Source organism: Canis lupus, chromosome 18 (assembly GCF_011100685.1).
Source record: "Canis lupus familiaris isolate Mischka breed German Shepherd chromosome 18, alternate assembly UU_Cfam_GSD_1.0, whole genome shotgun sequence".
Lineage (NCBI taxonomy): Eukaryota > Metazoa > Chordata > Mammalia > Carnivora > Canidae > Canis > Canis lupus.
In genome coordinates, this window is record NC_049239.1 from 53429838 (window position 1) to 53443906 (window position 14069).

At 56.1% G+C, this 14069-nt stretch overlaps 2 protein-coding genes across 4 annotated transcripts in view; one reads left to right on the plus strand and one right to left on the minus strand.

Annotated features, from left to right (window-relative positions):
• The window catches only part of MACROD1 (mono-ADP ribosylhydrolase 1), a 149881-nt gene that overhangs the window by 38990 nt on the left and 96822 nt on the right, over window positions 1-14069 (plus strand).
• FLRT1 (fibronectin leucine rich transmembrane protein 1) overlaps window positions 2164-14069 on the minus strand; it is a 76241-nt gene continuing 64335 nt past the window's right edge. For 2 of the 3 annotated variants that reach the window (XM_038564146.1, XM_038564145.1), the window contains one exon: window positions 2164-7306. In XM_038564146.1, the coding sequence (XP_038420074.1) occupies window positions 5232-7256 (2025 nt within the window). In that variant the 5' untranslated portion in view covers window positions 7257-7306 and the 3' untranslated portion in view covers window positions 2164-5231. Of the gene's footprint in view, window positions 7307-7440; window positions 9157-14069 lie in introns of those variants that run through there. The other variant, XM_038564147.1, reaches the window with a different exon arrangement.

The window sequence follows — 14069 nt, forward strand, 5'->3', positions numbered from 1 at the left end:
ATATCCCCATCAAGTACTTGAATGCTCCTGGTGACAGAGAGCTCACTGTCTGATTCCTTTGCTGGCTGAGTTTCTCTTCCCTGACCTTCAGTTTTCCCTTTCCAGTTGGCCCTGCTCCCCTTCACTGGCCATAGGGAATGAATCACAGACCTACCCCGGGACAGAAAGGAAGCAGAAAAGCACATCTAGAGTCTTACTAAGTGACTAGATCAGCTACTTCACCTTGCTCTTCACCCCTGAAGGGAGACAGAATCTGGAGGGGGGTGGGGGAGTCCCTGCTGGGGGCTGGGACAGCTCCTGAATGACCTGTGTGGGCCCTGGAACCCTCCCTGTCCCCAAGGTCTGAGCACAAGGCACGTGATTGAGGCAGGACTGCCTTCCCTGAGAACAGTGCTGGAGTCCAGGCTCCGTCCAGCCCAGCCTGTTTCTGAGTGCTCTGGCCTGTGCGGTGTCAGCCTCGCAGACCCCCGGCTCCTCCTGGGGGCTGTGCAGGGGCAGCCTTCGAGCCAGGCTGGAAAATCCCTGCTTTGCACACTGCCACTGGGGGCAGGTTTGTAAAATGCAAAAAATCCCCCTTTCCTTTCACCTCCAAGGAGTTTAATCTCTTCTAATCAATTTAGCAGACTCGCTTGGTTGTAAACGGTAATGATTTGCATTTTTGAGCCTTTTTATGCCTCTTTAAGAAAAAAGATGCCTCCTCTGTCTGCCTTCTGGAAGGCCTGTGCAGGGCTGTGAATTGCTTGTTAGCACTCACCCTGGCACTGATCCAGCGCCAGGCCTCCGCCCGTCACCTGCAACTGATCGAGCTCAGGGAAGGGACGTGGGCATGCAGGTCCCCCACAGCTGACGCTGGCTGTGCTCCTGGCCCTGAAAGCAAGGTCCCGTCCTTGGGGATGCAGGCCACTGGGCACCCCAGGACCCCTCCTTCCAGCAAACACCCCAGCTCTCTCCTGGTTGTCTCCCCAGCCCCGTTGCTCCCTGTCTGCCGCATCCAATTTTCCTTGTTGTATTTTTCATAAGCTTGAGGCTCAGAAGCCCCGTCCTCCTCCCTGGTGTGTTCTGCAAGAAGCAGATTTCTGGAGTAGAGAGGGCTGGTGTTGGGACTTGAGCTGCCACTGGCGGGCTGGGGGAGGTGCCCTCTCCTCCTGCCTCGGCTCCAAGAAAGTGAAGGAGGGAGGCTCAGGTGCATCCTGGGCATGCTGCCCGGTGCTTCTCCAGGCCCCGTCAGCCACCTCAGACCCCACAGGGATCCTCACCTGGCCTGTCCCTCCCAACCTGGGCCTCCATCACCTGCTGTGGATCAGCGAGCACCTTCCAGAATCAGTGGTCTTTGGAGCCTCCAGCTTTTCTGGCTTCTCTGAAGCCAGACTCCTGCCTCAGCCCAGCCTCCACTTTGCAGAAGGGGTAACAGAGGCTGTGGATTTACAAAACATGCTTTCCCTCTGCCTCTCTGGAAACCCTTCCTGATCCCTCCTCAAGTGCTGCTCCTGGTGGGCCTCCCTGGGCCCCTAAGGGAAGGAGGAGGAGGGAAGGAGATGAGGCACAAGGCAGACATGGGCTCTGGGCTCTGGTTGGGGAAGCCTGGCCTCTCCACCAGCCCCAGCCAGGCCGTCTTCCTAGCCGGGGTCCCTCCCCTGCCAGCGTCACTTGGAGCCAGAAAGGGCCAGTGCCCCCGCTCCTGCCCCCAGACCTGGCACCCCACTCTGGGTGGGGAGGCCCTCAAGTCAGCCATGTGACCGCTATGTTCCTGTGGAGGCGGCCCAGGAAGCTGGAGCCAATTTACAGAAGATGGAGCCTTCCTCGGGGAGGCCTCAGGAAAAGGGAAGGCGAAAGAGGAAGAAAAGAAGCTTTTGATGCACATCATGTCTGCGGAATTGAGTATGACTAATTAATAGATTTTATTCTTAGTAATCTCTTAAGCATTCCATACATTGGGCCCCACGCCTGAGCTGAGCTTACAAGAGGCCTCATTCGCAAAATGCAAATGACTCGCCTGGCCCTGCTGCCTCCCCTCCTGCCTTGCCTTTTCTCCCCCTTCTCTCTCTCTCTCTCTCTCTTTAGGGGAAATTTAAAGCAAAATTGCCATGTAATAGAAAAGAGATTCTAATCACCACATCTAATTACGAAGGGTAAACCACTTAACCAAAGAAGTGTCATGGGCTCTTTTTTTTTTTTTTTTTTTTTTTTAAAAACTTAAGACCTGCTATAAATGCCACAAAATACACTCATCAACACTGAGGCCAACAAGGTTGTTCTGGCTAGTTAGAGGCTGCCGGGGTCAGGTCGGCTGCCCGGAGAAGGGAGATGCCAGACAGAAGTGGTGGCCTGGGTGCCGGGCTTGTCTTCCAGGGCCCTGTCCTCACTTTGTGCATCAGGGGCTGGGGGAGGCTAGGCATCCTGCTGCATCTCTATTCTTGTGTTATGAGGACACTCAGAGGACTTGGACCAGGAGAGGACAGGGCTGCAGAGGAGACCTGGCTTCAGGTCCCCTCCTTGGCTTGGGGAGCTGTGAGGTGACAGACGTTCGGGAGCTCGTGCTCAGAAAGGACTCCAGGGGGGATGTCTGATGCTGAGGGCAGGAAAGGTGAGAGCAGACCCACTATCCTCAGCTCTCACAGGGCAGGAGGATGCCTGCAGAGAGCCCACCCACCGTGAGCTCCTGCCTGAGCCCCCCAGGGGAGCAGGAGACCCCTATGTCCTCAGGCCCAGGTGGGCCTGGCCTGCCCTGTGCTGCGGGGATCACGGAGGCCTGAGGCCTTTCTACCCTTCACTGACTCCAGGGCCACCTGATGTTCCCCAGATGCCTTCCTGACCTCTAAGGGGATGATTTGACCCCCTCCTGGTGTCAGGAGAAGAAAGGAGGACAGATTAAGATCAGGGGGCACCAAGCTTGTAGGCAGTGGGAACTTGGGGGCTGTGGTGACGGGGACACCAGCAGAAGGCATGGGTGGTGCCGTGAGGGAGGGGACCTCGGGCTTCTTTCCCTCCCCCCTCTTCCTGAGCCACTGCCCCACATCCTCTCACATCCTCTGCTCCTCTCCAAGCTGCCCTAACGGCTTGTATCAGGGGTGCCTGAGGCCAAAGTGAGGCAACCTCCACAGAGACGTAAATTTAAGGCTTGGAAAAATCTCTCTCCTGATCTCATTGAACGAGAAAATGATTCAAGTGGGCCAAGTCGGGGGAAGGCTTAGTTTGGAGCGAAGTGTGTCCATGCCTCGCGCCTCCACCGAAGGCTTGGGGGAGCCGGGTTCCCGTTGGAGGATGGGGGTGCCTCTTCTCCACCCTACTTGCACAGCCCTGTGGCTATTCCTTTCGACCCCGCCATTCCCTGAAGGGGCCGTCACATCTTTTCATGGCCTGTGAGTGGCCGGCCTCCCGCAGCCCGTCCTGGCAGCCCTGTGACCTCCGGCCAGCATATGCTTCCTGACTTTGGCTTTTGGCAAAGCCTTTGAGGCCTTTGAAACCACCACCAGAAGCCAGCCACCTTCTTGACCTCCCCTGCCCTCGGGCCAGTGTCTCTGACATGGCTCTTCCCTGGTGCCACACTGGTGGCACGTTGATGGGTGGTGGCCCAAGCTCCCCGAGGGCCAGGGATGCAGGAGACCACGGAACCCCAGGCGCCACTCCTCCCTTCCTTCCAGCTTTGCTGTCATCCTTTCATTATTGTTTTAATCTCATGGCCCACCACACCACACTGCCAGCTGATAAATGATGGCCACACGGGTTCCAGGGGGAGGAAGTAAAACCAGGATTCTCCCGAGGGCACCGGTCAGTACCCTTTTGGAGCTGGCATCTCTGGAGGTCTGGTCTTCCCTCTCCAGAGCAGAGTGCCAGGGGCGGGTGCGGCCGAGTGCTCTGCGTTTGGGGGGCTGCTGCTGTCTCCCAGGGCTCTTCTGAGAATTTTCATGTCTTTTTCTGGGCTTTGTTTAAGCAGCCATGGAAACCATTAGGTCTAATCAGCTGATTAAAAAAAAAAAAAAAAAGTCCCTGTGCCAATTACCTGTCCCGGGAGGAAGCATACAGCAAGAGGAAACAGAAAGTCACTGCTGAGGTGACTGCATCTGTGTGTTGGGAGTTGGAGGGTGGCGGGGAGAGACACAAGGACATCGGCAGTCAAAGAAAGCTTTTCTCTGTATCAGAAAGGATTCTGGCCCAGCTCTGGCCAACCTGAGATAGGGTTGAGCTGAGAGCACCCCCTTCCCGGGGTCTCCCTGGCCACCCGACTGGGACAGAGACACCTGTGCCTTTACAAACAGCATTGTCCCCCATCCCAAACCCTCCCCCAACACGCTTTGTCTACTTACTCAGTGATTTCTAGGAGAAAGCAACATTTTCATGACTCTATTTTCTCAGGAAATTGTACGAACTGACCCAAGAAGTAGAAAGGACCGTATATGTGGCTCTATCTACCCATCTGTATTGAGAGACACGACATAGAGATCAACAGGGAGGTAGATGCACCTCCGAGTGGCTGGGAAACCGCAGCTCCCCTGGGGCTTCCACCGAGTGCTGAGTGCGGTGCATGGGACTGACGAGGGTTTTGGTATAGGAAAAAGAAAGTTCGCTTTTTTAATTGACTACACCATTGTTCAAAGAATGCAGTGAAAGGCGTGCTCTTTCTGCAAATCTGTAAGGGAAATGCTATGGAAAGAACGGGGAAGAGGTTTCAGGACACTATCTCCATAGCAAAAGATCTTTTCTTCCCTTTCTCCTTTGTGAGGAGCCTGAAAACCTTCCATCATGTCATGTCGTTGTCGGTTGTCGCCAACGAGAAGCTGGCAGCGAGCGAGAGCTGCGTGGGGGCTTCGAGTGGTGGCTGTTCTCTCTGACGGCTCTTTTGTGACGGCCCTAAACAGAGCATGAGGCGTACACAGATGCTGTACAGGTAGTATCTTTCCAGTTCAGGGGAAAAAAAAAACCTGACCCAACCCTTCCTGCCATATTATTTTTAGTTCTTCCCTCCCCAACTGGCATAATTTGGTATAAATTATGTCTTCAGCAACGTCAAATCCCCCTCCTACCTTCTATTCTTAAAAAAAAAATTTTTTTTTTCACTGTCGTGTTCTATAAAATCATCAACCCTTCCCAAACTTTGCTTTCTGCTGAGAAAGTCATCATGGAATTTCTCTTCCTTGCTCTATGGGATGGCAGCGGGCTGGGCAAAGCCACGGCGTCGCCAGGCTGGGAGGAGGCAGCGGGAGCTGGGGCAGAGGTGGCCCTCGTGGCTGGCATCATGTGTAGGTGTAGTCTATGTCAGGGATGCCCCCATCCCGGTAGCCCCGCGTGGTGCCGTAGCCGATGGTGTGTGTGCCCTTACAGAGGCTGCTGCCATTGGAGGGGAAGATGGTGTGGACCACGTACTCCTCTTTGGCGCGGTAAGGGTTGATGGGCAGCATCTGCAGCCCGGGGCCCCGGATTTCCAGGATGGAATTATCCTTCTTGGTTCCTGACTCCATATAGTCATCCTTTTTCCGGCTGCCCCGATTGTAGGCCCGATCTCGGGTCAGCAGCTCGCCGGCCCGGTGCACGTACCAGCAGATGGCCCCCAGGACCAGGAAGAGGAATACGAGGGCCACAGCGCCACCAATGATGCCTGCCAGGGGCAGGCCCGCCATGGCATCCGCATTCTGCTCCTGGTTAAGGGTAGTAGTGGGGCCGTGGCTGTCTGCCGTCTCCGCCTTGGCACACACGGGCGTCTCGTCGGCCACGTAGGCGTTGCCGGTCTCCATGGTGACCATGCAGATGATGTAGGTGGACTTGGGCTCCAGCGCTGTCAACAGGTACTCTGTCTTATCCCCCTGCACCAGTGTCTCCGTGATGGAGCCCACAGCAGGGCTGTGGCCCAGGCGGAGCCAGCTGAGCCGGAAGGAGGAGGCCGGCAGTGTGGCCTTCCATGTGATGCGGATGGAGTCTGCCGTCAGCGGCTTCACGTGGATGGCCAGGGTCTTGGCGCCCTCGCCTGTGGCCATGGGGTAGTCGAGGCTGGAGTCAGGGAGGCGTAGCCCCGGCCTCTTGGCCTTGAGGGTGAAGAGCGAGCCCTGGGGTGTGGTGGCAGAGGCATGGTTGCTGGCCGTGGTCTTGGCAGCCGCGTTGGCTGCGCCCCCCTGGGAGCCCGTCTCGAAGCACTCATCCATCTCGCTGGTGATGTCCCTGATGGCCATGCCGCGGACCTTCTCGGGGCCCTGGCACATGAGGCCGCGCACATTGACCACGGCCGCCCGCGCCTGCACCCAGTCCCGCAGCCACATGAGGTTACAGCCGCAGAACCAGGGGTTGTTCCTCAGTAGCAGCTGCGCCAGGTTCTCCAGGTCGTCGAACAGGCCGCGGGGCAACGTGGTGAGGTTGTTGTTGGACAGGTCCAGGCGTTCCAGCTCGCGCATCTTGGCTAGCGTGTTGTAGGGGATGTGGCTGATGGCGTTGTCCTGCAGGTACAGCTTCTGCAGGTGGGCGCTGGGCAGGTTCAGGGGTGGGGCGGCCAGTGAGTTGCGCACCAGTGACAGCTCGGTGAGGTTTTGCAGGCGGCTGAATGTGTCGTCGGCAATGCGCTGGTTGGCCAGCAGGTTGCCATCGAGCACCAGGCGCCGGAGGCTGTTGAGGCCCTTGAAGGCGTGAAGCGGGATGGTGGAGATGCGGTTGTCATCCAGCCGCAGCTCCTCCAGCGTGCGGGGCAGTCCCGAGGGGATGCTGCTCAGGTGGTTCCGGCTCAGGAAGAGCAGTTTGAGCTGCTTGCTGTCGGCAAAGGCATCCTCTTCGATGCTGACGGTGGACACAGAGTTGTCATCCAGATGCAGCTTCTCTAGCAGTGGGATGCGGGCCAGTGAGTCCCTGGCAATTGTGCGCACGTTGTTGTCCTGTAGGTGCAGCTCCCGCAGGGAGCGGGGCAGGTTGACCGGGAACTCGTCCAGGTCATTCTCGTACAGGTAGATGACCTGCACATTGACCTTGGTCTTGAGGTCCTGGGGGATGCCAGCATTGTTGATCTGGTTGTTCTGCAGGTAGAGGGTGGTGGCGTCGTCGGGGATGTCAGCAGGGATGGAGGTAAGTCCCCGGTCGTTGCAGTAGATGAAGCCATTGTCACAGCGGCACACTGAGGGGCAGGTGGTGCTGTCGATGACCTCCGTCAGGAAGGCGATGAGCCCGTAGCAGAGGAAAAGCCAGTCCCGCAGGTCCATGGTGGCCGTGGTCATCATGACAGTGGCTGTGACAGTGGCAGTGGGTGTGGTAGTGGCGGTGGTGGCCGGGTGTGCCACCACCATGGTGGATGGCTGGGGGGAGCCGGGCCCCGCCTGATCTGGAGCCTCAACACCTGCAAGGAGCATAAGACACGTAGGGTGAGAGAGCGAGTCTCGGCGCCCACCCGCCTGCCGCCAAGGGGTCGCCGCAGGGCAGAGGCCAAGCCTTGGGGTGCACACCCCGCAGCCCTTTCTGTGCCAGGCTTACATTGCAGGCGATCCTTGGGCTGAGGTCAGCCTCTAACGACATCTGGCTAATGCGAAATCTCATCAGGAGCAAAGATGTCTGTGAATTAGGCGGCTGCAGTGTCGGCTCCCGGATGGTGATTTCAAGCCTCGGGTGAGGTTAATTTAGTGAGAGCCACGCCGTGGTTTCTGTTTCTTCTTTTTGAGACTTCACACTAAGCCAGTCTTTATGGCTAATGCTAAAAAGTGGCTGGTCAGTGTTGATGGGATGGATTTAAGGCGTGTTTTATGGATTCAAAGCCACCATTTCTCACTGGAACAGAAACTCGCATCCCTATCTGGCTTGTACCCAGGGTCTGAGGGAGAAGCTCGTTTCTGTGAGAGGCCCGTGAGTTCAAAAGAAGGGGGGGGGTTGTCAGTAGAACCTGCAAAAAAGAAGCCTGGCATTGCCACTGGTGAGCAGTGGAGAGCGAGGAGCTTCATTGTCTGGTGTTAAAACATGTCCCGTTTGTCACTCATGCATTTTACAGACAGAAGAATGAGGTGTCAACGGGATCACTTTCTTGTGTATTTACAGAAAACTCTTTATCTGAGGTGCCCTCCCTAGCTCTGCATTCTGTGTCGTGTGGGAAATTAATCCACACTTGCCCCCTTCCCCAATCGTGAAGCTTTCGGCTATTTTGGAAAAGAAAATTATCTGTATTCTTGCATTTAAAGAAATGATGCAAATAAAAGGAGGGAGGGGTCCATGCCAAGGGAATCGGCTGCAAGGTGTCGTTTCGGTTTTTGGAAATGGAAAAATTGCTGCATAGATTTTTCTCATATTATTTTGCTGTTCATAATGGTAAAAAAACCAATCAAAGAGAAATGATCTTTCAACCTCAGTTGAGAAGGTGTCTTTGTGCAACCGGCAAAGGTCTGCCATGTAACTCTAGGTTCACGAAGGCTTTGCAACGGTGGGACATAACCATTGCCTCCCTTAGCCTGAGCTGGCCCACCCGGGGAACTGAACACCTACCTCCATTTCTCATCCAACGTCAAACCTCTCCCTCGTCTGTCTCTCTCTATTGCAGAACTGCTCCTCTCCACCTAGCAAACTGTTCTTCATCCTTCAGGACCATGCTCACATGTCCCCTCCTCTGCCAGGTCTTCCTAGATAGTGGAGATAGAGCCTCTCTATCTCCATCCATCCATCGGTCCACCCATCCACCACTTGTCTATCCATGCAGCTATCCATCTTAGCCATCCAGCAGATCTTTGTGGAACACCCCTCATGAGCCAGCCTGGGTTCTAGCCCCTTGGGATCCCATTCTGGCAGGACAGTAGCTCGCACTATGATAAAGACTGCTCCTAGGGCTTTATGAGCATTTATGTCATTTAACCCTTCCAGCAAACCTGACGTCAATGCTCCTCTTCCCACTTAACAGATGAGAAAACTGAGGCTCAGAGGCATTAATGCACTCCAGACCACTTGAGGAGTGGTGGGGAGGAGCCCAGGCCAGAACCTTGGCCACTAGGCTCGTGGCGCCACATCTCATGCCCTTCTCTGTGGGGTGTTGGTTGCACTGGTGGGTAGTTAGTGTTTTAATGTCCCTGATGAAATTTTAGGTACTCAAGATGGGCTTATGTAGGCCCAGTGTGGCTTGGCATCAGCAACCACCCGAGGTGCTGAGCAAGGCAGGAATGCCTCCAGGCACTGCCCCCTACATACTCATGCACCATTTGCATTTACTGCGGCCTCTGGACAGCCAGCCCCAAGGCCTCCTGGAGTAAGCTCAGGCTTTGCCCATGGTTAACACACTAGCTGCGCTCAGGGCCTGTCAGGCAGGAAGCTTCATCCATGAGGTGGGCAGAGGACAGCTGGCTAGAAGCAAGTGAGGGCAAATGGGAAGGGTGCATGGGGTCTGTGCACAGAGCCAGAGGGGACAAGGCCTCGTGGAAAGCCGAGAGAAAGGGGGCCTGATGAGACCTTGCCCAACACTCTGGGCTCCTGAAGCCAGCTTAGGCACCCTTTTCTGAGCATCCACTGGCTGGAGGGGCTGAGGACACTGCCTGCTTATTTCTGACTGCTCCCTTAACTCATCTCCTGGCCCAGGCTCTGGATCCTGAGCCCACTCACAGCTCTGCCTCGTGGGACTTGGAGAGGATCTTTGCTTCCTGCACTTGAGCTTGCTCTCGGGGGATTTAGCTGTCAGCTTTGTTTCCCTGACCTGGTGGCCCTGGCCCACTCCTGTCCTCTCATCTGCCTCCAGAGCCCTGTTGCACGCTGGTCTGCCCTCCTTCCTCTGTGTTAGCAAGAGTCATCCTATAAAATCTGGCTGGAACATGGGCATCCCAGGCTGCCTGGCCTTTATCTGACCACTGATCCCCTCATCTCTTTTTACATTTAGGACTGAGAAGGGCACTGGCCCAAACTACCCAAGAGGACAGGCTCAAAATGGGGCTGCTGCGTAGACCTGGACATGCCAGCCTTCAGAGGACAGGTTAAACCCAGGCACACGGGGGACCAGCCAGCCGGGTCTCACCCAGCCCCCTTCACAGAGGCATGTTTGTACTTGTGCGGGCTTATCATGTACACATGAAGGTTATGGAGCCTGGCTATCCCGTCTCAAGATGCTCAGGAGCAAAGAGCTGGGGCTGGGGCAGGTGCTGGGGACAGGAAGGCTCAGGTCTGCTCAAAGGCCACCTTGCCTCTGTCTCAGAGGTCCAGTCTGAATTCCTCCAGCAAGGGCCCCAGCATCTGGTCAGAGGACACACGCCTTCTCTGACCTGTCAGTTGCTGAGACCTGGCACATGGGGTACGTGTGGGCCTGGGCTTGGCCGTGTGGGGGCAGTGTCCTGAGCATGGCGCAGACTTGTTAAGGCCAAAGCCAAGGCCAGCCACCACATTCTCTGGCACACACATTAGTTCCTGGTGCCCGCTCAGCTCAGGGCCGCAGCCCTCAGCCTCCAGAAGCCCTGGCATCATAATAGAGTCTAAATTGCACCTTTCAGAGATGCCTGATGGATAACCAAGAAGCAGGTGGGAAGCAGGGACCCAAGGCCTTTCCCTTCCCCTGTCTGCAGGCCTCATCCATCTTGGCTGAAGCTCCCTCCACCGCCCCTTCCCCAAGGCTGCAGAGCAGGGCACAGCTTGAGGGGGGGGGTGGGGAGGAAGAGAGCATACCTTCTGGAAGAACCTTTAATTGCCCGGGGGCCAGGTGGCCTTTTTATTCCTTTGTTGTGTGTTTGATGGTTTATGTGGCCATCACATTAAACCTGGTAAATCGCCCGTCTTTTACGGGGTCACTTAATTGTTTTGTGGATTCCACAGACTTCAGCATGATGGAGTTCTGACCTGCCAGCTCCGTGATTGACAGTACGATCCTGCCCTCTGGGGCAGGGGAAGGGAGCAGAGAGGGGGCTCAGGGTGGCCATTTGCCAAGGGGGGACCTGGGGCATCATTCTTGGCATTCTCCATCAGTCACTGGCTCCTGCTGTCCTTAGGACAGAGAAACCTGGGTTTGAGTCCTGCCTCTGCCACTTCCAGGCTTCTGATAGGGACTCCTTGTCAATGGCTGTGATGCTGGGTCCCCACTCCTTCTAATTGTGTATCTTCAGCCCCATACCCCAAGCCACGGTAGAAGCACTGATCTACAGCTGGGGCACACAGAGCTGGCCCTTCAACACCAGGACCACTCTGTGTGACCCTGGGCTGCTCTCCAGCATCTCTCTCATGAGGAACTAACTCTCCAGGCCCAGGGAGGGGTGTGAATGGATGCAGCCCACAGCTCAGCTCTTGCCTCGGTCCCCTTGGAAGTCTGAGAGGCAGCCTACCCCGGTTCCTGAAGGCCCTGACCATCCTCGTGCTGCCTCTGGGCCTTTGTTCATGATTACGGGACACCAGTACACCCTCCCTTGCTCACACCTTGCCAGCTTCTACTCCTCCCCAAGACCTCAGCTTAGAGCCCCCCATCCCCAAGCTTTCTCTGATCCTCTGCGAAGCTGACCCCATGCTGGCTTTGCTTACAACCACTTCACTGGTGGGAGATATTTATCTGCCAGCTGGATGGAAGTGCTTCCCTGTTGGAGACCCCCTGGCCTGGTGTCTTCCCCAAATCCCATCAAGCTGGAGGCTGCCAGAGGCCCAGGGACTGCTGGGGGATCCACTTGGGAGCGGGGGTTGGAGTGAGGGTAGTTAGAGGACACAAGACCCAGCACACAAGGCCCAGCACAAGCCCTGGCATGCTGGGTAGGACATGATGTCTACTGCTTCAGGTTCTTGGCGCACCCTTAGACATGAGCACACCAGGGGGCTGAGCGTGTTTTTGGAAGGAGCTAGAGGTCCCAGGCAGGAGAGGGAAAGCAGGGCAGGCCTCCTCATACCCCCAAGTCCCCAGCTGCCTCATGTTCATCAATGAAGGGATGTCCTGATGCTGGGTTGGTCCCCTGAAGGGGGGGGCAGTCTCAGCCCCCACTTTAGGAATCAGAGAATTCCAGGTGGTGCTGACCCCGAGATGGAGGCATGTGGACTAGAATCAGGGAGGAGACAACAAAGCTAAGTTCGAACCTGGCCTCACCAGTTCTCGGCTGAGTGGCCTGTGGCGATGCCTCTCTGGGCCTTGGCCTCCTCATCTGTAACGAGCTGCCGGGAACCCCACTCTCTGGGGAGGACAACAGGAGAGGGGCTGTGTGGAGTGCCCAGCACAGGACTGAGTGGTTTTAGAAAGAAAGGCTGCTTCACTCTGTCCCGGGGAGGGACCCCGAGGTGCTTCTATGGCCCACTCAGCGCAGCTGCCCACCTGTCTTGGTGGAGCTTCAGAAACAACTGAGCCAGGGAGCCCCTTGCCTTCCCCTTTCCTGTGTCCCTGCTGCCGGCCCTCTTCAGCAACAAGAATTCACTGTATTTTCCCTAAACCTTGCCAGGTCCTCAGGTCCTTCCTGGAAAAGCGGGGCCCGAGGCAGGAGCAAAGCGTACAGGGCAAACTGGAGTGAAAGGAGCCATGGTCTCCCCCCAGCAGGCAGGGAGCTTCACCTCCATACCTCTGTCTAAATTAACGAGGGGTCCCACACTTTCTTCCCCACCAGCCAGCACTACCTTCCCAGCTTAGCTACAAGCAGCACAGGAGGAGGGCCATAAGGCAGGGGGGCTGGGAAAAGCTCCCCTGCTGCCACCTCCAGCGAGCCCTCCACCCCCACTCCTGTAAGGCCAACAGCCAAGGGGGCCTGCCTGGGCTCAGTACAGCGGCTCCCCCTCCTGAGGGTAGCCTCAGGTCTCAGGCCTTCCTCTGTAAGATGGGACCATAAATGATCCACTTCCTTGGGTTTCGTGAGGATAAGCTATGTTCGTCTTAGCAGCAGGCAGCACTTCTGGGCAGGTCCAGATGGAACCAAGGGCCAGGGGGAGACCCTGGCATTTTTGTGTGAGCGCACTTTTTCCTAGCCCTAGTTCGGGCCCAGGCCAGCCGAAGCCCACTGAAGCCACCTGCTTCTGGCAGGGAGCCAGCTACCATGACCCTGGAGCCCCTTCCAAGCCTGCCCTGCACAACAGTGCCCCTGCTCTCATCCCCTGGTGCCACTGAAAACTTATAGTAGAAGGGGGAGAGGGCTAGGGTGGTGGTGGTAGAGGATTCTTTTAAAACCTAAAGTTAATTATTTTTCTAATTTCATGCTGCATGCATTATGCATCAGCTGTTATCACTAGCAGTAATTGCAGACAGGTATGCAAATCCACTAAAAATGTACCTCGAGTTCACCTCACGGCGTAGGCCGTCTGGGCGGTGCCGGGCGGCAGGATGTCCTGAACTTCAGAGAATGCAAATCCCTTTCAAAAATAAGACTTTAAAATTGTGTCTTAGGAGGTTAATTATATTGATAACAGGGTTCGATATTAAACTATTCGGGGCCAGGAGGGGGTGGGGGGATGAAAGGAGACACGTGTAATTTTGTTTCTCTCTCTCCCCACATTATTGAATAAGATATTCCCGCACCTGATATTTCTGTCTGTCTGCGTGCATTTTTTAGTAAAGCTGCCTAGACTGTGGCTTCCTTTCTTTGGGGAAGGAAAAAGGAAAGGGCAGGGGAGTTTCAGAAGGTAGAAGTAGGGCTGGAGGGCCTTTATTTGGGGTGGGGGCAGAGGGAAGGAAGAAATAGGGCAGCCGGGAGGGAACCCCAGGGGTTTGTAGGGTCAGGGCTGCTGGGCCTCTGAGCAGCCAGCAGGATCCTGGCAGCCAGGGGCAGAGAGAGAGGAGCAGGGTGACCAGGAGAGGCTGGGGAGGGTGATGTTTGTTGATAATGAAGCAGAGGCAGGGAGCAGGCTGGGAGCAGGCTGGGGGTGGGGCCCCCTGGGGCTCTGTGCACCCCCCACTGCCCTGTTCCTGGAGAGGCCCTCCCCCAATCATGTATCATGAGTGGATTCTCCAACCATTCACACTAGAATGTAAACTCCTCTAAGCCAGGATCTGTTCTGTCCCGTTCACCAGCCCAGCAGAGCCTGGCACAGGAGTGCTCATAAGCATCTGGTGAATGAATGAATGAGTGAGTGAATAAAGATGCCAAGGAAGGCCCCTGCCAATCTAGGTTTCTAGAAACCTAGAAACAGGGAGAGGGAGAGAAGAGGGAGGCTGGCACCCTTCAGCCCCACCCCAGGAAGTGGTAGCCAGCCAGGTGCCC